Genomic DNA, 24,935 nt, shown 5'->3' on the forward strand with positions numbered 1-24,935 from the left:
ACAGCCTGGCCATGTCACTGTCTACCCCAGACGTATGCCTTTGTTTTGAGTCTCTGCTGTGTATCCAGCGCTGTGTAGAGGATAAATAGAAAGCATTGTCCCTGCCGGGTGGAAATCAGTCTTATTGGAAAGCCATGCACATGAGACATCATTTTAGAGCTGGTTAGAGATCCTTTGGGCCAGCTTTTCGTAGTGTTCTGGAGAACTCTGGTTCTCCTGGGTAGTGCATCTCCCTGTTGAAACTCAACGGTAAACTTCGGTGAAGGCCCCAGGGAGAAAGGTTCATGCTGAATATGCTTTGGGAAATGCCAAGTAGTCCAGCCTCCTCTCTTTAATAGATGAGGAGGCTCAACGAGCAAAAGGGGCATTCTTAAGCCGCAAAAGAATCCAACCTTGGGCTCCAAGCCCCAGCCCAGGGCTTTTTCTGCTTTGGGGGAGGGGTGGGGGGCGGAGTACTGCTAGCTTGACTTTCCACTGTGTTTCTGTCTTCAGACCAGGCGGTGCTAAGGCACATATTTTCTCGTGTATCTTGAAACCATATGTTTGTCAGGCTTTCTCTCCGTTTCTAAGTCGGGCCTCTGATGCTTGGTGTCTGAAATCATTCTGTTTCTTTTTTGGAGCCGTCCTGGCGAAGATGTTGGAAAGCTGAGTTTACAATGAGGCAGAAGAGAGAGCGAGAGGAGCCTACAGGTCTGACTCCTCGCAGGATCCCTGCAGAGGAAAGACCGGTTTTCTCTTGGGCTGTTGCTGGCCCCTAGACAGGTGGCTCTTTGAGGGTAGGACTCTGTTTTACTCATCTCAGGATTTCTCAGCCCCAGTGGGCAATAGTACTCAGTGAATATTTGATATTCAGTGTGTTTAAAATTGTGTTTATTTGGCGTATGCCTATATGAATTGCATTTTATCTATCTTTTACATCAATTGTTTTTAAAGTCCTTGAATTCAGAAATGAAATTGCTTTTACTTTTTAGAGCAGTTATTGCCAAATCACCCTGGGATAGAATCATCTCAGGATCTTGTTAAAAATGAGAATTCTCGGGCCCTTGCCCTGGAAATTCTGATTCAATTACTGAGTCACAGTGCCTGGCCTGTGTTCTTTAATAAGTGCCCTGATGAATTTGATGACTGGCCAAACCTGAGAGTCACTATCTACAGGATATCCTTGTTCAGTCCCCAGTTTTACCCTTAAAGACAGACGTGAAAATAAGCACTAGCCTTCAGGCCTGGAGCCTTAAAACAAACAAACAAACAAACAGACAGACAACTGTGTGTGTCGGAATTCGGAAGGGACGTGTGCAGACACTCGGCCAGCGTACCTTGTGTCAGATTGACAGGGTGATGGGAGGAAGGACTGCAAACGTAATTAGACCTGCTCCCCGGTTCTCAGACCTGCAGTTCTAAGCCGCCTGCTAATTGGCAGTCCCTTAATAGATTAGGACTTGGCCTCAGGTTTGCATGTTATTATAAACCACACACAGAAAAACCCAGTGGCTGAGGAACTCCTGCCAAACCCGGGCCTGGGTTTTTGTGAGGCTTTTGAAGTGCACTAGTCTTTCAGTATTTTGAATAGTCAGCGTACTGAAAGGCATCAAACTGTTCCTTTGGATGGGATTTGTGAAGGGCGAGTTTGTTGAATAATTAATTCCCCAAGACCCATTCTGTCATCTTGACAGACAGGCGGGAGCCCACATATGCAGGTTTGCTCTCCGTAGTGCTTGGAGCATGATAGGAGAGATTATTTCTCACCATCCTGTCGCAGTCTCCTCCTTGGGAATGTGCCCCCCTCCCCTTCGTGCTTTGGGGGGAGGCAGAAACGTTAGTGCATCTGCTGCGGGCTAGGCCGTTGGCCACACCGCCTCAGGAAATCCTCACGGCCCATCCAGGCTGCACCCCCTGCTTTGCCATGAGGACTCTGAGGTCCTGAGAATCCACTAGTCCGGGGTCACACTGCCACACCTGGCAGAGAGGGGAGGGCCTTGGACCTAGGTCTGCTAATTCCAAAGTGTCACCAAACCAAACCAAACCCGGAAAACTCTTTTGGAATCTTCTTGGTGCTCAGGTGATTAATACGGGCAGTGAAACAGTCTCCCGGGATTTACATCATGCTCGGGGAAACCTGTTTGCATCCTGTGGGTAATATATGTACTGTAAATGCTCCCCTCCCCTCAAACTATCTCAGAGCGTCCCTGCTCTAAGGCGAGACCACCCACCAGCGAGAGCTGCACCGTGCGGGGGAGTGGAAGAGGCTGCAGAAGTGGCCCAGGAGCGCCGGCCTGTCGCCGGCTGCCAGGGGTGCAGTCAGGTGTTCCTGAGGCCTTAGAGCAACGCCAGGGGCCCTGCTCTCTGCCCTTGTCTGCCCAATTAGCTTCCAGTTGAGGACCCTTCAGTTTCTTTCCAAGTCCACTTCCACAAAGGGAGAGCTGTAGTGGAGGCCCAGATTTCCATGAAAACCTTCCATTTTTCAGGCAAACATACCAGGCAGCTCTCATGGCAATCCCGTGGTGAAGGGGAATAATGTTATTTGGCATTTCGCCCTTTAAAAAAGTCTATGTGTGTGGGGGGGGTTCCGGGGGGGGATGGGCAGAAAGAACAGTGGGGGCTTTGTAATTTACTGCAGAGAGAGGGTCAGTGGGCAGGGTCATGAGGGGAAAGGGGTGCAGAGAAGGCCTGGACCCCGCCTTAGGCTTCCATACCCTCTTCTCCCCCTCTGCCTGATTCTCAGATTTTGAAAGGTTGTCAAGGGGAAGTTGGGCAGTTTTTATGTTTTTATTTGGAAGAAGGACTCTAGACATTCTATCCCTGTAAGAGAAGCTGGCTCCTTGCTACCTTGTAAGGATTAAGTACCCGACTTCCAGAACCATTGAGGAAACATCCCAGGAACTACCCTTTTCTCTCAACAGCTGAAAAATGCATCAGAGAGCAGTGGCTTCCTGGAGAGTTTTTGGCAAAAGCGCTTCCCTCTGGAACAATAGGGTTCCTATGGCAAACCACCTAGGAGTTATTTACTGCAGCCGGCTCTCCCACGTGTATGTGAATGCCCACGTTTTGTTATCCCCATCCTGGTGGGGGAAGAGGTGGGGCTGCCAGAACAGCTGAGGGTGGCCTCGGAGCACATGGATTTCTGTCTCCAGAGGGCCGGCCAGTGTGTGAGAGGCGCCTCTCCTCAGGTACCGTCCAAAGCATGGGAAGACTGGAAAAGAGACGGCCACGTTGCACTGTGGGGTGCCTCCCTGACCCAGAGGCCTGCTGCCCTGCTGCTCTGCCGCCATGTTTCCCATCTTCACTTCTGGCCCTTGCAAAATCGAGCTCCTCCCGCTTACCTGGAAAGGATTACCGGGAGGAATAAATGAGGCCCAGCTATAAAGAGCCTAGAACAGTGTCCAGTTTGCAGCAGTAGCTGATGCTAATTCACACCTGCCTCCCCCCCCCCACACCGTGTTTTTGCTGATACCTACTTTGACAGAGCCAGAACTGCCAGTCATTAATTCACTTTGGATCTGAAAGTCTGCAGATTTGGGGAGTTTCCTGGAGCTTTCTCTATAAAGGAGCAACTTTGAACTCCAGAGGGCTCTGCTTTGCTGGTCCACCTTCACAAACTTGAAGTAGTGTGCTTGTTACCCCAGCCGGGTAGTGCGCAGGTGGTAATGCCCACCTGCTCTGTAAGGACGCCAGGGAGATGAAACTTTTAGTTTGTTTATAAAATACTCTGCACTCCTTGGATAAAGTTGAAAACTCCTACAATTAGACAGGTCCGTAGACACCTGGTAAAACCAGCGTTTCATTTTGCACATGAAGACACAGAGCCTGAGAGCAGAAGAGTGGTTATGTAGTTACTTAACAGCAGAACTAACACTGATGAATGCAAGTTGCTGTTATCAATTATCATTGGTTAGTATTTGCTTTTTAAGGCAGTCTTGGCAAGAGAAACTTAACTAATACTCCCAAACTTGCTTGTGTTATCTTATTGATATCAGGTATTTCTTTACTGAACCAAAAACTAGTATGGAAATCATTTTCCTCCCCAGATACTGGCTAAACTGACCCAATTCAGACTGCTTGAGACTCTCACTACCCAGTAGGTGAAAGGTTGGCTAATTTGCTAGAAAAGACACACAAAGTAGAGTGACCCCAATATGTCAATATATCTATTCATGTATTGGCTTCATCTTACTTCAATTTATAGTGATCCCACTGATGGTTAAACTAGAAACCTTTTTCCCAAGTAAGAAATTTCTTCTGGGTTGAATAGCATTTTAAACTGCCAGTTTTTCCTTTTTCGTACTTTTCAGCATCTATGTTTTAGGAATTAGATGGGCTCCCTCAAATGGCTTTTCCCATTTTTCCTCAGGGTTAAAAGTTGGGTAGAGGATGAGAGTGGAAGACAGCAGCAGTTTTGTTAATTTTTTGGGGGGGAATCTTTCCAGTTCTGGATTTTTTTTTTTTCTTATAGCCTTGAATACATCATTGGCATTCAAATGGCAGCAAGGAATCTTTGAAATGCATTTACTGGGCTAGTCGATAAACTGGTGCTGCACGCGTACCGGCTGCCAAGTCATGTGCTAAAGGGTGTCCTCCGTGTTCCCTGAGCATTGAGAAACGCCTCCATGGACTTCTTGTCACGTCGCACTGGGGGCAGTTGTCTCTGGAGGATGCATTCTTAGGGGCAGAGACTACATCGTATTTAGTTTCTGGAGCCCATAATTCGCTCAATGAGCAGTTTCCTCCTTCAAAGTAGCCTTTTCTCCCTCACTTTCTCGCCGCCAGCGCAGTTTGGGAAACTCGGAGGGGCAGGCACCGAGCCTCAGATGTCTGGGAAAGACGTTGACTCGCGCTTTAATCGGGTGCTTTGTAATGCCATCCACTCCCTGGATACTTCTAAAGCGAAAACGTAGCCTATATGGACAGCACCTCCAGAGGAAGTCAGCTACAAATTAAAAAGTGATTAGTGAGCATTTAGGCAGGAGGTTAAAGGGATTATTTTGGACTTCAAACTTTTCAGTTTTCAGGGCTTGTATTCAGTTACAAAATTACATCCTTGAATTATTTGTGCAGGTGGCAGCTGTCAGATTTGAAGAAGGTTTCTGTGTTTTACAAAGGGAACATTGACAGGGCTGGGAATGGGGAGTGTGTTCCCCGGGGAGGGCTGTTTTATCCGCAGCACACTGGAGCAGCTTCAGTCTCGCTTAGCTCGAGTGACAGTCCTTGTCTGAGCTGACACAGCCCTGTCCAGGTTACTCCAGCCGCCTTTTTGAGGAAACCAGTCAAGCGAGTTGACTGGCATCCTGTGAACAGCTGGCTAGTAGATTTCGGGACTGAGTTAGGTGCCTACCACGTGATGCTTTATCCTCATAGCTCTTCGAAGTGGGTACTGGCATCCTCCTCTTTTTACAGCTGGGGCTCAGAGAAGTTAAGCAGCTGGCCGAAGATGGCAGAGATTATAAGCGGCAAAACTGGCTTTCAAACCCAGGTCTGAGTTACTTTGTTAGATTTGTGCTCTTCCTTTTGCTTAGAGCTTTCTTCAGGCAGAGATTTATTCCCAAGGTGATCACAACAGGCGAGTTAGGGGTGTGCTGAAATTGATCTGGTCGCCCTGGGGTAGCTGGGCCAGGTCGGGTGAGGCCACTGAATCACTGAGCATCGGCCTCCTAAGCTTACCTGGGGTGCCCTACAAAGTGCTTTCTGATGGTTTCTACGTGAAAAAGACTGGGAGACTGACCATTAAGTGTCTTAAAGATCATCTAGCCCAATTACCCATCTGAGACTTGAGGCTGGTTAGGTTCCCCATGAATTATCCCTGATGGGGTCATTAGCTCTTCGTGAGGATATGTGGTGTTGTATTGCTTTGGGATATTGTGATAGAAAAAGAGGATTTGGGATTTGACAGAGATTGGATTAAAATTCAGAAGGAGGGGTAAAAACAGGATCCCCAGGTCAGAGTGTATTTGGGGCGGAGCCAGATCTTCTGAATTTTAGTTTGTTTCCTTTACATTTATTCGTACACATTTGTGGACACCCAGTAAGTGCCAGGAATTATTCTTTGTGCCGAGGATACAGAGATGAATAAATGTGGACCCTTTGCTGAAGAGACTCTCAGCTAGTGCAGGAGATAGATGCACAGTGCTGCAGGATGATGGGTCTCAGTTATCCCACCTGTTAAAGGGAGTCAATGACATCTGAGGAGAGACCTCAGATGTAGTTCCCAAAGTGTATCAGGATATTACTGAAATGTGCCTCACTCCGTTTAGAGTCGTATTTGTAACACCAACAAATATCTGATGGACTCTAATTCTTAAGTCACTTCTCACTTGGCTTTACTCTTTAGAATGAATGAGCTTTTATCAGAAGGAGGCTGTTTTTTTTTTATTTTAAATAACTATCGCCATAAAAATTAGAACTCTCTCGTAACTCCACTTAGTGTCCCATGGAGAGGAATAAGTTGGGTTTAATTCTTCTGAAGCGTGATTCGTTCTGGCCCCACTGCCAGCCTCACAGAGTAGAAGTGTAAAGGCTTTGTAGTTTAGTAACCTTGGTTTCCGATCCTCATTCCTTTTGCTAACTGTGAGGGATTTGACAAGCTACTTAGCTTCTGGCCTCAGTTTCCCCATATCTAAAATGCAAATATTGTTGACTGCCTTGCAGTGGTAACTTGACACAATCCTTTGATTTATCATTGAAAACGTAGATAGGAGGCTCGGTCTTGGGTTAATATGAAGATATATACATAAACACATGCATATACTTATATATACATGTCTGATGTGGCCATTACCTACCACAGAGGACTTCGTTGAGTCAAGAGTTAGTCGTTTCTATTTTTGGGGTTCATCCACGGACTTCCATATTCTCTAGAGCAGGGATAGAAAAGCCAATGTCTATGGGGGTCAGGCAGTTAACAGAAATGACTGGAGTAGACCAGATGTTGGAAAAAGGACAGTACAGGCTCAATGAGAATGGCAGCTGACACGCAGCCTTGGCGTCAGGGAGACGATAGGGAATGGTGGTGCCCTGGGGAACACGTACAGCTCCAGTCACTACTGCCTGCATTGCCACATGGCATTAGAGCTGGTTTAAGAAGCTGGAAATCTAGTTGTTATGTGAGACCTCCCGTTATTAAATGTTAACAACTAATTTAAAACAATTTAAACCCTGGGTGGGCCAAACAGAACATCTCTGCAGGCCATGGCCTGGGCTGCCCGTTTGTGACCTTTGACCTAGCACTTGGCCCGTGTTGCCTGATGGGTTACCTTGGAGTGCCCCGATGGCCTACCAACAGGACTTTGTTCTCTCAGGGCCTCTGATAATGTTTCACCTCTTCGTTTTGGCGTCTGGCTCCAGCCTTTGCTTTTGACTATCTCGAACGTCGGCCCTCCCAGCTATCTGATGTCCTGCCAATCCACGTGTTGTTTAGTTTACCGCCCAGTGAACCTGGTGTTTTGTGTACACCTAGGCAGCATGGCTTGGATGGGAGCACACATGCTGACAAATGTATGTTTAACTGTTGGGAAAATAAGAAGAAATGTTTTTTCACCCTTAGAATAGACTTAGCTCCCATTCAGTCTTCTGTGATCTTTTGAGAATGCTTGGCAGGCTTCCTGCTGTGGTGCTCCTTGCCTGCATCAGTGTGCCAGGTCCTGCTAACCAATGTCGAAGCCCCTTCTGTTTACACAATCCCAAGAAGCCCCTGGAATTAGAGGATTTTATGAGAATGCTTTTCCCTTGGGATCAGATTGCATTTGGGAAGTGGCTCGTCGGCCCACGGCTACTTGAGTGAGCTTTTGACAGAACGCTGATCACATCTTAACCCTGCTTAAAAGCTTTCAGTGGCTTTCTGTCACATTTAGAAGCAAGAACTAACATTTATGGAGCCAGGCAATTACTGAATACTTTATAAACTGTGTCTCAGTCCTCTAATCAACTATGTATGTTGGGAACTATCGTACAAAGTCCTATTGTACTGTGATGAAAATGAAGTTCAGAGAGGTATAGTGACTTGCCCAAGGTCATACAGTAAGCATGACAGGTGATAGAAGTGGGATGTGAAATCCTGTCTGCCTGGCTCTGAAGTTCATGGATAAATTGGAAAAAAGTAAATTTGTCAGAGTGGATTATATGGCTCAGTGAATCCTTTGTAGAAGAGATGTTTAAGTCTTGAAGGATGAATAGGAGTTTGTCAGTGGTATTTTAATCCAGGTGTTAAAAACATTACTTCACAGAGTTGTTAGGAAGATCAAATGTGATTATTTATGTAAAAGCGATAGAACTGTGTGCACACGTGTAATTCTTGTTGTGTCCTAGCCCTGGGCAGCCATATTGCAAATGAACACATTTGGGTCAGTCATAAGGGAGTCTTGAGGCAGGAGAGTGGCTGGATCTGTATGAATCCATCTCAACATCTAAGGAGGAGCTTGCTTTTTATCCTTGTTCAAAGTCAACATACACTTTCCAGAGCTTTTTAGCTTTGTTAATATCTGCAGAGACATAGTTCATGTGTACTTAACAAGAAAGGCTAACTGGCCCCTTCTCTGAACGACCTTTAGAGTCAGTAATCTATTACGCGGCCTGGGTACGCCTCTTAGCAGAGTGGACACCAAGGCAAGTTATTATCTCTCTGACCCTCAATTCTTTGGCTATATACTAATAATTTAGAGGATTGTTTTGAGAGTTAAATCACTTGATGTATCCGAAGCTCCTGGCACGTAATAGATGGCCAATGAATGTAAATTTACTGTCATCCTTATTTAAAAGAGACATCAAAAGAGCGAAAGGAGGTCTTGGGAGATGACCCAGTTTTACCTGGGGTAGAGGAATTGTAAGTCCTGTTGGCTCTGATAGTTGTGTATTACGAAAAATAAAATATCTCATTTGTGAAATACATAATGGTGGCAAAAGAGGCCTGGAGTCTCTCAATGAAAGATAAGAATCATGGACTGCTGGTCAGTTTGTTTTTTAGTTCCTGGAAGATGTGGCAACCTTTTAAAAATCCAATTGAAAAGACCAAGAGAGCTGGGGGTTTTAAGGCAGCTGATATAAATTGTTTTAAAGAATGAAATGCTTTTGCTTTCAGCACTTTGAAATATGAAAGGCCATCTCGAGTTTTTTTCCACACCCAAGATGAGACTAAAGACAGGTGTCTCTGTTGTAGAACCTGAGACTTTCTGAAGCTGAGGAACTCAAAAACAGTGCAGTCTCTTGCTCATCATTGTGTCCCCAGCACCTAACACAGTTCCCAGGACTCAGTAGTTGTCCATACGTGTGTGTGGAATTCAACTAAAGACCTTGGGCTTGGAGTCAGGAAGCCCGGGACCAGGACCAGCTCTGCCGTTAGTTTCTTCGTTTCTTCCATGTAGTTGGTTTTAGTTCTGACAGTCTTCTTCTTGTGAAGAAAGGGCCTGAACTTTCCAATACTGAAGAATTGAGCGTTTGTCAAAGAAATCCTCTAGACCCAGAATATTGTGTGTTCACACCAGCCAACAGCAAGTGTTTTTCATGGCAGCCTATTTCAAAGGTGGGGAGACGCCTTCATAGTAAACTTAGTTTTGTCTCATCTGGATTGTGTCCAGTCTAAAAATCTGGACAAATATCATAAACCAAAGAAAGTTTGCACATTTCTAAGACCAGTAGCAATTAATTACTTTAAATAGAAACCCTGTCACTTACAAGCAACATAAATATTTGTATTTTGAACCTCTAAGTAGTAGTTGGGTTGACCATTCTGGCCTTAAGTGATTTAAAAAAAAATCAGTTGGTTTTCGTATTTTAACAGGGCATACATTTATAAAGAAAGGCAGGGTCAGGTCATGGAGTGAGAAAACATGAGCCAAAAGAAAGACAGACCTGGGTTCAAATCCCAGTGACCAATTGACTCCCTTGGGAACCTTAGGTTATAAAACTTCTGGATTTAATTTTCTATTGAGTATACATGAAAATAATAACATAACTTTTCATAGCTATTGTGGAGATTAAAATACATTAATTCCTAATTAGACTCCAAACTCCTTGAAATCAGAAGCCCAGTGTCTTCCACCTATATTTCTAGCATCTGATCCAGATTGGCCCAGATTGGTGCCGGTTGCTACCTTTGCACTTCAGATGAGCTGCTTAACCTTCCGGAGCCTCAGTTTTTCTGTTTGTAAAGTGAGTAGAACTCTATACTGTAGGCAGGATGTATAAATTCTTGTCAGAGAATCATAATAGGTGCCTGATTTGAGCAACTGTGCTATTCTTTTTTTTTTTTTTTTGAGGAAGATTAGCCCTGAGCTAACTGCTGCCAATCCTCCTCATTTCGCTGAGGAAGACTGGCTCTGAGCTAACATCCATGCCTATCTTCCTCTGCTTTATATGTGGGATGCCTACCACAGCATGGCTTCCCACGTGGTGCCATGTCTGCACCCGGGATCCGAACTGGTGAACCCCGGGCCGCTGAAGCGGAACGTGCGCGCTTAACTGCTGCGTCACTGGGCCGGCCCTGCAGCTGTGCTATTCTTCATAGCTATACACATATTCTACGTCCAGTATTCTTTGTGGGTAGGTATGTAGGCTTTCTGCAGATATTAGTTGAATTATTACTCTCATGAATCCTGGACTTTGCATATTTTAAGGTATCTACAGATCAGACTAAGGGGAAAGGTGGACAATTCTGGAAAAGACACTTGAAGGACTTGTATACAGGAGCCATGGGAAGCCCCTCCCTGATGCTCTGATTTTGGTCCTGCAAAAGCACAAAGATTTCCCATTCACTCTCCCACCCCCACTCTTCCCCTGCCTTCACAAGGGCTTTCTAAGAAACGCTGAGGGCAGGAGGCTGTGTTTAATTTTGTGCAAATGTGAAGCTGTGGCTGAGGGGAGCAGGGATCTCAGGCTGGGTCACTTCTGTAACACTTCCCACATGACTTTATCAATGGGTGGGCCGCGAAAACTTATCCTCTGTTTTTTTACACCCCACTCCTAAACCACCCAACCTGCCCAACTGTTGGTTTTTCAAAACCCAGGAAGTTTCAAAGGCCTGAACTCAACACAGGGGCCTTTCTTCATGCTTTGATTTTCTGCGCATTAAGTGTTTGTCAGTGAGTTCATATTTCACCTCCTCTGCAGCCTACACATCCCAAGAGGTCCCTGGAGGATAGGAAGTTAATTGATCCTTGATTAAAAGAAGGAGAAATGCTTGAGTCTGGGTCTAGAACCGCCAAACGGTATGTGTGTGTTTATATATGTATGTGTGTATATGTAAGTGTGTATATAAGCACACACTCTTTTTGGTTCTGCTTTGCAAGAAGCTCGTAATGTACCTTTCGTTATAGATGAATCTAAATCCCAGGATATTGGCTTCAGGGCTTTGGTTCACTTAGATACTGAGCACGTGCGTGGTACATGGTCAGTGTTCAGTGAACAATAGCCAGTGCTGGTGCCTTGACGGTTCCAAACAAAGCATTTTTTTCCTTCGAAGACCATGAGGTTTGCTGAGCTTCAGTTAATCTATTAATACTCATAGGTGCCTCCTGCTCTGTTTTAAGTGACTCACTCACTTTAGAAAGCACCCAGGAGTCAGATAATTTGAACCCCGTCCAGCTCCACCACTTCCTTGCAGAGTGACTCTGGTAAGTCACTTTAATCCCTTTGAACCTTAGGGTGACTTAAGGTGTTAGTTTTTATAACCCTTTCTTCCATTAGCCTGTGGGCCACCTGAAGGTTGGGACTTACTCTCCTTCATTTCAGTAGCCCAGTCAGTGCCTAGAATGTAGTCGGCAGCCAGATTGTCAGGCTGCGGTAGTTTATGTGGGGATCCTCAGCACAGTTTGGGCACATAATAGCTGTTTAGTAAGTGTTAGTTATTATTATTATTATTCTCTGTGCTGTTTTTTCCTTTCTTTCATTGTTTATTTGTGTATCTCTTCCAGCACTATAGTTACTTTTAAAATTGTAATCTCATAATGGCCATCAGTTTGGTTGACTGCCTTATTGGAATCAGTAAACTATACTGAGTTTTCATTAACGTACTTTTAGCCCTGGGACCCCGGACACGTTCTCCTCATATTCAGGTCAAGCCAAGCCTCCCATCCTCTGTGGGCCATCTTTCGAGTCACGTAGGGCAGTCTTTTGTACCCCTGTCGCACTCTGTACATATATCAGTCCTCACACTAGAAATATTGTTGAGCACTTGTTTTTGTGACTTTGTTCCAATACCATGAGCCTCTTGAGGGCAGGCACTATGACCTGTTCACCTCTAGATTCCCAGAGACTAGCACTTGGGATTTTCTTGAAATCACGTGATCAGGGACTGTAGTGGTTGGTAATAAATAGGGTGCCAAAGTTAGAAACGGAGATGCTGCTTTGGAAAAGAGCAGTCTCTTTGTGTCTTGGAGAGGCAAGACGTGGTGTTTTGTCTCTTGAGGACCAGCTGCCCCGTTGGGGGAAATGTTTATGCTTTTTTCATCCGCTGGAGGGATCGGAGGTTGCTCTCTTCCTGGAACAAAGTCAAGATTTCACTGGCATCACCCCCAGTCATACCACAAGTTTGTAGGGGAGACCGAAAAGCCGTTGGTTTTTCTAAATGCTATCTCCACGCCTTTCAAGAAAATAAACAGAACATATTCAGATCCAACTTCTTGTCTCTTTGTGGTCCTCATCCACATAATCAAAACCGGAAACCCTCCTCAAGCCTGGACAAGGAAGGAAGAAAAAGGATTTGGATTGCTCCCAGGTGAAGAGAGTGAAGGACCTGAGCGCATAGATTTTCTTTCCTAGGTTTCTCTGTGGGACTTCGCCCCCTTCTTCCTTCTCACGTTTGTTGAGTGTCCACAGTGTCAGCCGGACGGCGCTGCCATTCCCAGTGCTGCTGTCTGGTGTCTTCCAGCTGAAGCAACTTCCTGTGTTGATTTTAGTCGACGATACGTGTCCTGTCCTACTAGATTGTATGCTCCCTGAGGGCAGGTCTTGTGTCATCTTTGTATTCAGTATACGTAGTTAAGACTCACTAAATATTTGTTGAATAAATGAATGAGTTAATACCTTAACTCCTGACATCGTCCCAGCAATCCCAAAGCTAGATTTCACTTGTCCCATTGAACAGATGAGGGGTTTCTAGGGATGTGAAATAACCTGCTCAAGTAGGAGGGAGCAGAGTGGAGATCATTAACCCTGTTCTATCTAACTCCACAGCTCTTATATGTGTTTTATTGTCCTTAGAAACATATGTTTTACAGGCCTATCATGTGAACACTATTAAAAATAGAAGCTGGAGGCCTGAGAGTGTAGTGCAAATGGAAGGCACCCGGGGTCTGTTCCCTTCCTGGGTTTATTGGCAACGCTTTGGCTTGTGGGCACCACAGAGGCTGCAGCCGGGCTCGGACGTGCAGTGCGGCGAGTTTATCGCGATGTGTGGAACTTTAAAAGCAGACTATTAATATCATACTGCTGGCTTCTCAGCTACTTTTCGTGGCCAACTTGGCCACATTTCAAAATGTGTCGGCAGTGGACTGAAGATGGATGGTTCAGGCCCATATGATATCTTTTCTCTGCCTGCGCCGAACCCCAAAAGATCAGCTAGCTGCTCTTACCATCTCTAAGCCAGAAGCTTTGTCCACTGCCTCCCCGTGCCCCCAGCACTCCACTGCAGAGACAGGGTTCCAAGAGCCGGGGGTGATGGCCTCCACGGGCCCCTTGTGTTTACTCTGAGGAGGTCAGACACAAGGCTGCGGTGTGTTGCCGTTCTTTCTTTTCAAAGCGCCAGTATGAATTCGATAAAGTAAATTGTTGTTCTAGCAGGAAGCAGTTAGGGGCTCACAAAATAAATAGCCGTAGAATTCAAATAAATCCAAAGAATAAAACCAAATAAATCCATGTGTGTATGCACAGTGATACGTAAATACACTTTTTAGAAAGTGAGCATTTTTATCACTGCTGGTCTGGACCAAAGTAATTGAAAAATTGTGGAGTTCACGGTACATTTTTTTTAAGAGGCGGTCTGGGGCTTCGAGTAACGTGACGTGAATTTAATTCTTTTTGAAAAACATGAAAATGGAATTTTACCTTTTAAACAACCGCTTATCTTAGGATTTTTCAGCTAATGAAATTCACATTTGGATGAAACCAAGTTGCAAAGTTAAATTAGGGATTTAGGCGTTTTGGAGTGAGACTAAGAGACTAGAGTGAGCTAAGTGTTCTCTTTGAGTCTCGGTTCCCTCCCCTTGAAAGGCGAGCGATAGGAGTGCTTAAGTGAGGCGTTAAAATGACCTCTCAGGCTTGTTGGAAGGTTCAGCAGACAAGTGGATATAAAGTACCTTACATGTTGTCGGTGCACATCAATGGTGGCTGTTAGCATGAACAAGATGTGTTTCCTGGTCTTCCCTAGTCCGAACATCGGTGGCTCACCTTTTACTTTGTGAGGTGGCATTGGGGCTCGGTATTGAACTTTGTGGTAGGGGAGGAAGAGACCTTCTAGTCTAAGAGAAGAGCAAGAACCAAGACAGAGTTTTGTGGATTGTTTTCTTAGAGGACATGTCAAGGGGAGCAGCACACTTTGAGTCTGGAGCGGAGAGGTTCAGGTCATAGGGAGCTCTGGAGGTCCCACTTAAGCACTTCATCTTGTTCTGTGCAATGTGGAACCAATGAAGAGGCTTGAGCCAGGCAAGGCGTGCTTGTGGTCAGGAAGTAGACGTGGATCTGTGTAAGAGGCAGCGAAGGTCAGGAGACTGATTTGGAGGCTATTGCAGGATCCAAGCAAGAGAGATTGTGGGCCTTCACTTGCTTCAGGGTTGTAAGGGACTTTTCCTGGCAGGTGATGGAATCCGTTTGCCATGACCTTTAAGAGAATGGCATCTGAGCCAGTTACTGATAAACTAGCAGCAGCTGCAGGAGCGGTCTGGCACTCCAGGAGGCCCTTGGGCTCTGCTCCAGGTCTGCAGGCTACAGGGCCCGGCTTGGCTCTGCTCAGTCTTGTCAGTGACTCTCTGAACAGTGAAGGAAAAGGATTGCAAATGGCATTCATTGAGCAGCTACTGTGTGCCAGCACTTTGCTAGAAGGTTTATGTGCTTTGTTCTCCTTTAGTCATCACCACAACTCATTTGTGGGGAAACTGAGGCTCAGAAAGATGGAGTGAGAACCAGAGGTCCCATTGCTAAGAAGTGGTGGATCTGGGATCTGACTCCAAGGCCTTCAGTACTCCATGCAGCATGGCCTCAGGACGAGTTTCTCAAGGGGGATATGGTTACCACTTAGGAACACACTAGGAGGCATAATGAGACATCGTGAGATTTTGGGCTGTGTTAGTAATTATTATAAATTGGACTTTCATTTTTAGCAGGATGCTGTAGAGCAGTGGGAAAGCTCCTGCCCTGGCTCTTCCACTGCCTCCCGCGGTGTTCTTGGACAAATTGAGAGGACGATCGATGCCACTCTCTTCTTAGGGGTGACCAAAGGAGGAAAGCGGGTGCATGTAGTGAAGCTCGCGACAGGCTGTAGAGTGCTGCCAGCACTGGGCCTTCATGTCCCTGTCGATGGTGTCATTCGGGGTGGTCTTTGCTGTAGGTCGTTCTGCTTTGGCTTGCTTGCACTGATGTTTCCCCTTGTTTTTTTCTTTTCCGGTGTGTGTGATGGTTCCATCTTGACCAGCGGGCCTGCCCTTCCTCATCATTGAGACGAGCACCATCAAGCCTTACCATCGAGGGTTTTACTGCAATGACGAGAGCATCAAGTATCCCCTGAAAACTGGAGAGACGATAAATGATGCTGTGCTCTGCGCTGTGGGGATTGTCATCGCCATCCTTGCGGTAAGAGCCCAGACTGCCAGGCTCAACCGGTCTGACTTACCCTGTGTCACATGATAGAATGTCTGAGCCAGCAGACGCTTGGCAGGTCAAGGAGAATTTCATTTGACTAACACTGTTTATTTCATGCAGTTGATACTGTTACTAAAGGTGTTTTAAAACACTCACTATATATATATATACACATATATACTAAAAGTAGTATAAAATTATGCTAAGCACCCTTCGAAAATACTTTGCATGCATTATCCTCACAACAATCCGATGAAGTCTAGATATGGTTCTTATCTTTCTTCTGCAAGTTAAGAAACTGAGGTCCATGGAGTAAAAATAATTTGCCTGAGGCCACTTGGTTAGTAAGTGATAGATCTGGGTTTTGAAGCTAGTTGTCCCTTACCCCAGCATCTGAGCTCTGAGCAACTGTGCCGTAAAGCTGAGCCCCAGAGGAGGGGGACATGGCTCATCAGGTAGCACGGCATTTTCTGTGTCTGTCCATACTGGCGCTGTGCTGCTGTGACAGTGATAATGCCACTGGTGTTCTCTGGCGTATTGTTTAGTTCTCTCATCCAGTGGCTCTGGTGTCAAAGTGAAAATAAAATGGGACTTGAAATCCAGAGACCTAGGTTCTAGAACTAGGGATCACCATCTTGCTTCACAGCCGTAGCGTTGCGGTGAGGAGTGAAAGAGATCATGAATATTGAAATACTTTGCAAACTCTTAATTGCTGAGCAGGTTACTCATATGCAAGTGTAAAGTCCAGACTTACGTCCAGATCTTCCCTTAAAGGATGAAGTCCTCACTGAGGATGCAAAAATGTGACGTAGACTTGGGCAAGCCCAGAATTGTTTTGAGCAATGGTAGCCTCGTGGGAATTGGGGTATAGTCCACCTGGACTCTGCTTGGAAGGTCTCTGCCCTGTTCTAGATGTGTCCATCTGGGGCAGGAGAGGGGGTGAGGAATTGAGGGTAATCCCGTCTTGTAATTTGTGAGTTATGCATTTTCACAGCTGTCCGTTCCACGTGTCCAGTATTTTCTGTTTGTTCTTTGCCCTTGAACCCCAGCCATCTGGGTGAAAGAGCCGCATCATGTGCATCAAAATCGTAAATTCTGTCTTAGATCCTTGAGTCATCTTTGCATTAGCTGTAGCCTGGAAACTTATCTTTGGCCTGTGTTAGCAAGCCAAGAAGGGAGGAAGTTAGCATTAACAACACTCCATGTGAAATCAGTGCTAGTATCCCCATTATACAATGGAAACCCAAAAGCTCAAAGGGGTTAAATGATGTGCTCAAAGTCGACAGCTAATAAATGTGGACTTCACGCCTGTGCCTGGCTTATTTCAAAGCCCTCTTTCCATCTTGCAGACTCGCTTTTGGATGGGAGGTTGGCTCTCTTGTCCAAAGGAACTGCTCACGGGGATAGGCAGTCAGCTACTTTTGCCTGCTCTGGACCTAATGTAAGCTGCTGATGGTACATGAACCACAGTTCATGAAGTTTTTCTTTTGACTTCCCCACTCTGGGGGTTGGTTGTAAACTTTGAGACCCCTCTTTGTTTTTTAATAACATCGTAAACCAAGCACACAATCAACAGTTTGAAATTGGGGAGGGGGAAGGGAAGCTAGTGGAATTCTTTCCAACCTTTAAAGAAAAACAGTCCATTTGGCAGCTGGAGTAGTTTTTAAGGGTGGACTAAGGATCGTTGTGTTCAGAAACTGAGAAATATAAAAATCTGATTTTACTGTTTGCTCCAAATTGACATTGTCGGGTTGAGTCCTTTAGGAGGAATCGCTTTGCCTGGAAAGGACATTTGTAATGGAAGGCAAATAATCACACAGTATCTCATACTGAGGTTTGAACAGGTGCTTTTGACCCTTGGAGGATCAGTTAATTGAATGATTTTACGAAGCCGACTACAGGTTAAGATAAGAATAGCCCAGCGACAGGGATGTCAGCTCTTCGCTCTGCGAGGGGTTAGCCCGGGCTTGCCTAGTGGGCTGCTCCCAGACCTGGCACCCTGGAAAGAGACACTCTTCAGAGGCCTTGCCACCCCCTACCTCTGCAAATTAGGCGAATCACTGCTTTCTCTAGCCCTCATTTTCCTCATTTGTAAAATGAGAGTGGTGTTTGAATTCACACGTAAGGATTGCTCTAAGAATCAAGTGCTGTCATTTGTGGGCACGCGCTTTGTAACTGTGGGTTAGGTGGACCTAGGTGCTAAAGTAGCTTTTTTGGGGTCCATGCTTGTCTTCTGTTCTTCCTTCTTCAAGCAAAACTCTCGGTCAACAGCTCTTTTCCTGTTTTTGCCAAGACCCGTCCCTTCCTCCTCAGGAGATGCTAACATTTCCAAATAAAATCTGGGCCTAAGAGCTTAGCTGTCCCTCATGTCTCTCTTCAGCTCATGTTGATGTTTTAACTAAAATGCTCTCTGACCTCCCAGGCTTTGTTGAAGCGATCATGTGCTGTGGCCCTGGTTATAGCAAGAGCAACTGCCCTGCTTCCTCCTGCCATACAATGTCAGCAAAATAGGTTGGGAGAGTGCTCTCCTACAGGTCCACTGTGTGCTGTAGAAACCTGTGGACCGGGTTCAAGCATTTCATCCTTGAGGAAACCCTGAGAGCGAGGCATTCATTCTTAGGCCTCTCAGTTTAGCGTGAGTTAAATGCCTAAGCTCTGGTTCACAGCTGAGCTCTTCTGTTATGGAACGTAGCAAGTTAATTAACCTCTTTGAGCCTCAGTAGGCTCCTCTGTTAAATGGAGATAATATGTCTACTTATTAAGGTTTTCAGAATTAAATGAGCTAATGTATGGAAAGTAATTCAGTGCCTGGCACCTACAGTATACTCAATAAATGTTAACTGTTTTTATTGTAAATGAGTAAACTGAGTCAAAAAGTGGTGAAGTGACTTAGCCAAGACCTTCTATCTGGTAAAAATACAATCAGGAGAGGAACTCCAGCCTTTGAACACAATCATATCTCCTGCTCTTTCCTCGTTTTTGGTTGATTAGAAGCCAGGTCTCTTGACTCTCACTCCAGTGCTCTTTGCACTGTGCTGCTGATCCAGCTGCCTCTGTATCTCACCTGGAGGCCTGTATGACATGTGGCTCCTCATGAGGTCTTCTTGCCCACTTACCTGCCATTAAGTACCAGAGCACCCATGGAAAAAGTAAAAGCAAAGACCTCAGAGGACAAGTGAGTAATTCTCTTTAGTATACTCAATTCTGGAAAAGCTTACTGCTTAAATTAAACGACAACAGCACATTGCCACTTTCCCATTATGACTGGCCCTAGAGCCTGGCTGGCTGCATCCAGAATCTGCTTCAGATCAGAGGGCGTGAATGACAGTCAGGGAGGGCAGAGGGGCACCCAGAGCTGGAAATCTCATCATCCTGCTGCTTGCTGCCCGCACCTTCTCCTGCCTTCTGCCTTCTCCTACCGTGTTAGGTTTGTTTGAAACCACAAGAGAAGCCTTGCCTGATTCGGATGCCCTTGTCCCAGTCCGAATAGTCCCCGCAACAAAGAGTGGAATGCCAGGGGAGTTGAGAGTGCGGTTTTGGAGATGCAAATCATCTGAAGTTATAGAGAAAGCAGACACCTGTCTATGGCAGGAGATATGGAAAAATCTCGTCATTTTGACCTCTTTTTCAGATGTGCTTCAGATTCTGGAATTATAGCATAATAGGAATTCCTTCCAAATCCACAACGCAATGGCTCCTCTCCCTGCCTTGTAAAGCCTTGATGACTCTAGCAGCACTGAGATTGGGAGGAACAGTAAAGAATCATCTCCTATCTGGCTCCCGGCAGTTTGCCTTACGCTGTGCTGGGAAGAGTATTATGGGCAAAGATTTCCATATGGAAAAAATGCTCTGTAGTCTTTTTAAATAAACATGGGCTCAGTACTTGCCTTGGTCAAATCCTGAAAGGCATTTATGTAGATTCTTAATATCTAGGGGTTGACACAGGGGTGAGTCATGGGTGAACCCCCTTCTCCCTCTAGCCATAAAAATGCTCCTTTTCCTCTCAGATCCCGTTGAATCTAATCCTCTGTAATAATATTCCTAACTAGAGAAAAACTTCAGACTTTGGCATCGTCTGACTTAGGTTCATTCCCAACTTCTGTGCTCACTCTTTCTGTTACTTGTCTGTTGAGCTCAGGCAAGACATCGACCCCCTTGGAAGAGAGCTGCACCTTTCTTTTCTGTAAATCACAGGCAGTAGTTCACCAGTTCGATAGGCTTGTTTTGGGGGTCAAATCACGTGACGTGTGTCATCACTGAGAATCATGCCTTCCATTTCTGCAGTGACGTACAGTTTACAAAGTGGCCTTTATGTGCATATTCTCTTATTTGCATCTGGTAGTGATCCTGCAAGGTTGATTGTTACAGCTAAGGCAACTGGGGTCAAGGATATTAAGGGACTTTCCCATAACTAATTAGTGGCAGGGCCAGGCTAGGAGTCCTCTGATTCTGAGGCCAAGGCTTTTTTAAACAATGACACCACTGCTGCTTTCTGAAGCCTGCCTCCTTTCCATTATTATTTATCAAACACCCGTGGTGTAGCAGGTGCTGGGGACACAGTGAACCTCAGCCCGACTAAGCTGCATGTCGTCTCTCAACAGTAAACTGCCAGAAGCTGCCTTATCTCAAGCAGACAAATAGAACCTTCGATACATATTGCCTTGTAGTATGATTTGTGGCCGGGTCTCGTCTGCCCAGCTAGATGATAGGTTCCTGGAAGGCAGAGACCAGGCCTTTTCCTCTTGGATGTGTACGTACTAAATAAACACCAAGCAGACACCTCCTTCTCTAAGAAGCATTCCTTGGCTGCTTTCTCCCCCACCTTCTAAAGGTCCCAGAGATCCCTGGGTCCACCTCTGTCTTTGCAGTCACTAGGTTGAACTGTCATGTCTGTTTACTTGTCTATTTTCTTGTTACCCTGTTAGCTGCATCAGGGTTGAAACCAGTCAGATTTGATTTTGTATTGCTAATGCAAGGCACAGACGTCCATGCACAATGAATGTTTGTTAAAAATCACAGAGGAGGCTATAAATTTGGGCAGAAAATCAAAAGCATTAGGCCAAAAGGTGTCAGAGGACGTATGGAGCAGGGAGAAGTGTCCTATTTGCTTCCTAGGATCTTAAATATGGTCCATGATGTACATGGGAATGTGCAAATTTCTTGCTAGAGAGACAAGAAGAGCTTAATACCTCCAGGTCTTGTTTATTCAGGATCAGGCTTCAGTTAGCCTACATCTGGACTTCATTACTTCCTCCCTGCCCCCCTCGCCCTTTATCTGAGAGAGCACTGCCAAGAAAACAAGGTTCCCCAAGATTGCCTCCTCATTAAAGGTTAGTCGAGTTCTCAATTCTGAAAGAAGAGAAGTCGTGCTGGCCCAGCGGTGCCTTAGTGGGGGACCCAGTCCCCCAGTTTACAATCCGCTGCATCTGTGCAATTACCAAGACCACCAACAGAGAGTGGCCACATTAATCCTTCAACTGTGTCATCCCCTGATCAGATGGCTACAGAATTCTTCTAAAACCTTTTTATGCCTGGGGGGATGGTGGGAGGGGGCATCTATTTGCAATTTAACAAACACGGGGCCTTGAGATTAGGCTTCCGTCTGTTCCCTTTGCCCTGGAAGATGTGAGTGCTGCGGCCATTCTTCCTTACTTCTGTATAGCTCTTAGGGGTTAATGACTATTTGAAAAATGTATCTAATAGGAAGGTGATGAGATTCTCCATTTTAAATGCTAATGCTTAGGAGGCTGAGAAATCCATCCTGTGTGAGTCAGTGTGTGTTAGGGGATGGGGTAGAGAGCCGGATAACACTCACTAGCTATCTAATGGGCTGGAAACCAATATACCTTATCTTAAATCCTCTTCAGCAGCTACATGAGGTACGTATTATTTATCCCATTGACAAATAAGGGAGGGTCCTGGGACTTCTAGTGGCATGATGTGGCTAGTGTGAGGTTACTCAGGTTAGTGAATGGGGGAGCAGGGATGAAAACACAGGTCTGCCTGGCTTCAGAGCCCAAGCGCTTGAACTGACATGTATTGAAGGCCCACTCTGTGCTAGGTGCTGCAGAGTGTGCTGTTCATTTAGTGAGCTATAAAAGCTTTTAGTTCCTGGCCTTGGAGAGCTCAGTGCGGGGAGAAGGATAAAACATCTGGACCACAGGGCAGACAACGGCCTAAGGTCAGCGGTGTGCGGTAGTGTTTGTATGAAGCGGTCTGTACAGAAGGCGGTAGATACCATGCTGTCTGTCGGTAGATGCTCCGTGAGACCTCACTCAGAACGAGCAGGCGCCATGGTAGGCACCTTGGCCTAGAAGCAGATGTATGAGACACAGAGGCTGCCTTCAGAGTTTAGGGTCTAAAGGGGGAGCAGGTCAAGTCCAAGACTGACTACACTGTTAGCTCTTCAAGGAGACTAAAGAATTGGTCAGAGAATTAAGAAGGGAGTCAGGGCAGTGCAGGGGGGTGGGCCCTGGAGAGGTGAGAGCATCAAGGCAAAACAGGTCGGATGCTGTAGATGCCCTGAGGTATAAATAAAGTGATATGGGAATTCAGAGGAAAGGTTATTTTCATTGGCAAAGGCTTCGTCGTCATCATCATCATCATTCATCGAGCACTTGTCCCATTTAATTATCACCACAACTCTTGAGCTCTTGGTACTCTCATCATCCCTGTTTCCACACCTCAGGAAACTAAGAGTTATGGAGGTTGTTTGTCTTAAGACTGCTAAGTGAAAGAGCCAAAACTCTAACCAGTGCCTTAGTTGGCACTTGAGCTCCACTGGAAGAATGGTGGGGTTTTCGTCAGAAATCCTGACATTCCAGGGAGAGGGGATCGCTCCAACGATGGTTGAGTCTGACAAAATAGTGTTTTCAGGAAATGCAGAGTGGACTTGTTTGGCTGGAGACCTAGAGTCTAAGGAAGTAGACAAAGATAAGGTAGGAAAAGATTTCAGCAAGATTGTGAAATTCCTTGAATGCCGAGGAGTTTTTACTCCAATTAATTGGCTAGAGATTGGTGAAAGTATTTTAAGCTAGCTTGATCAATTTTCCAACCAAGGTAAGGATGAGGCCTGAACCACAGTGGTGGCAGTGCGAGGGGAAGAGAGCAACAAAGATGGCTGTGGGATACCTTGCAAAAGGTAGGTGAACAGAACTGGATGACAGTGGGATCGAGGAGAGGGAGGAGTTTAAGATTTCATGTCCTTGCAGTTATGTTTGATGGCACCTCGAGCAGAAATGGAGGGAAGAGAAATGAGGCTTGGGGCAGAGGCTGGAATGACTGTGATCTTAGACTTGGTGAAGTTGACATGCTGGTAATGTCGGTTTGCTAAGTAGTTGGGAGGTTTGGCAGAAGATTGGAATAGGACTGATAGGGTCAGCTGAAACGAGAGAGAGAGATGCTCTTTTGGAGGTCATCTTCACAGAGGTAATAATTGACGCTATTGCAGCAGCTGAGATCATGGCAGAACGGCAGGGATACAGTCCTAGGAAGACTTAGATTTATCTGATAGAACCCAGAGGTAGAGCCACTAGAAGGAGGAGGAAGGTGTTTGAGAAATAGGAAGAAAATCACCCCATGCAATATGATGGAATTTAGGAAATTCAATATCAAAGAGGAGTAAGCAATGGGCAGCGGGCACTGCTACAGAAAGAACAGCCAGGAGTCTGGAGTGGACAGGCAGAGCTAGTCATCTAGGAGACCCGTGGCTTTGAGTCCCTGACTTTTGGGAAAATAACGATGCTTCATGCTTCTGACTGCCTTCTTCGTAAAGCTTGTGGGCTTAAGGTGGCCACTGCTGATTTCAACCCTAAATAGCCTCTGTGGCCCGGCCCCTTCTGGCCTCTTTGCTGTCCATATTGTAGACATTGGAGTTTTGACTTACCCATAGAGCCCAGAAGCTCTACTGGTGGCATTGGACAGAGCTAGGTCCTCATTGCCTTTCCCAGTCTGTGAGGCGCTAATCTCCTGCCAAGCTGAAGACAACCTAGTAACCAAGGATTAAGTTTCTCATCAATTATTTCTAGTCTCTAAAGGTGCTACATTTTATTGTAGTAGACGGAGCATTCAGCTTCGGAGAAAATACAGCTACACTTCTGTCTCCATCCTTAGAAGCAGGACCCAGATACACTACATTTTTTCTTTCCCTTGGGACTGAGGACAGTGGTTCTCGATTATTCCCTGTCATCAAATGTTTGTTGAATGAATCTCTTATGGACTGAAAGAAGTTCATTAATCCACTTAACTCAGCTGTGCAAGAACAGCCTGGCACTCTGGCTAGCAGGGGCTTGGATGTGCAAGTGCCTGACAAGGTTACACCACCTCACCAGGTGCTCTCTACGTGTCCATCTCACTGGAGACAAGGTCCTGCTGCCTGCAAGGACTTCCAAGAGAAAGCCAGCTTGACACCATCGGACAGAGCACAGAAATTAGAGCAAGGGGGTCTGGCCTGCAGCGACGGCCCTGCCCCTGCCGCGTTTCCGACTGAGGGCGATTCACGGGTCTCTGGCCTGCACCACACTCACGGATAAAGTGCTGATAATAATTTAGTCATGCATTGGGTGTCACGAGAAGTGAATAACACCGTGGATGTGAAAATGCTTCGCAAGCTGTAAAGTGCTCCTCAAATATTATTCGAGCAGATCAGAATATAGGGAAGTTTGTCCCTCGAACTCAACAGGGGAAGATGAGTTTTCAGTCTCTAAAAGAGACTGTGTGCAAAAGATCTTACTTTTCTTGGCATAATTTATAGAGTGGAATACTATGAACAATACGGTAGGGCTGCCCGTGCGGCCTTGGCTTTAGACTTCTCTTCCACTTTGCTTCCCTGAAAAAGACATCCTATTACATGTCAAAACCAACGTAGTCATCCACATAGTTTCTGGTTCTACCCTGGAGGGGTGGTACTGTCAAACTCTTTAATGTGGAGTGTTTTTTTTCCAAGGAGCTCTTGGAATTATTTTGGAAAATATATTATCTACAAATATTTGTTAATTTTTTGCTTCCCTACCCCAAGGGAAGGAGGAAAATATTAACTCTTGGAAGGCTCTTCTGCTGGGTGCCAGGCATTTGACATATCGCCTTCGTGAATGCCCTGGCAATCCTGCCGGGTAGACGTTATTGATTTTATTTTAGAGGCGAGGAGCCCTCCGTCCAGGGAG

The 24,935-nt window shown here is 45.8% G+C and overlaps 1 protein-coding gene across 3 annotated transcripts in view; it reads left to right on the forward strand.

Annotated features, from left to right (window-relative positions):
* The window catches only part of PLPP3 (phospholipid phosphatase 3), a 79,449-nt gene that overhangs the window by 24,368 nt on the left and 30,146 nt on the right, over positions 1-24,935 (forward strand). For all 3 annotated transcript variants that reach the window (XM_044770875.2, XM_070509824.1, XM_014844685.3), the window contains exon 2: positions 15,608-15,765. In XM_044770875.2, the coding sequence (XP_044626810.1) occupies positions 15,608-15,765 (158 nt within the window). The remainder of the gene's footprint in view (positions 1-15,607; positions 15,766-24,935) is intronic.

The sequence above is a fragment of the Equus asinus genome, chromosome 5, assembly GCF_041296235.1.
Source record: "Equus asinus isolate D_3611 breed Donkey chromosome 5, EquAss-T2T_v2, whole genome shotgun sequence".
NCBI classification, from domain to species: Eukaryota; Metazoa; Chordata; class Mammalia; order Perissodactyla; family Equidae; genus Equus; species Equus asinus.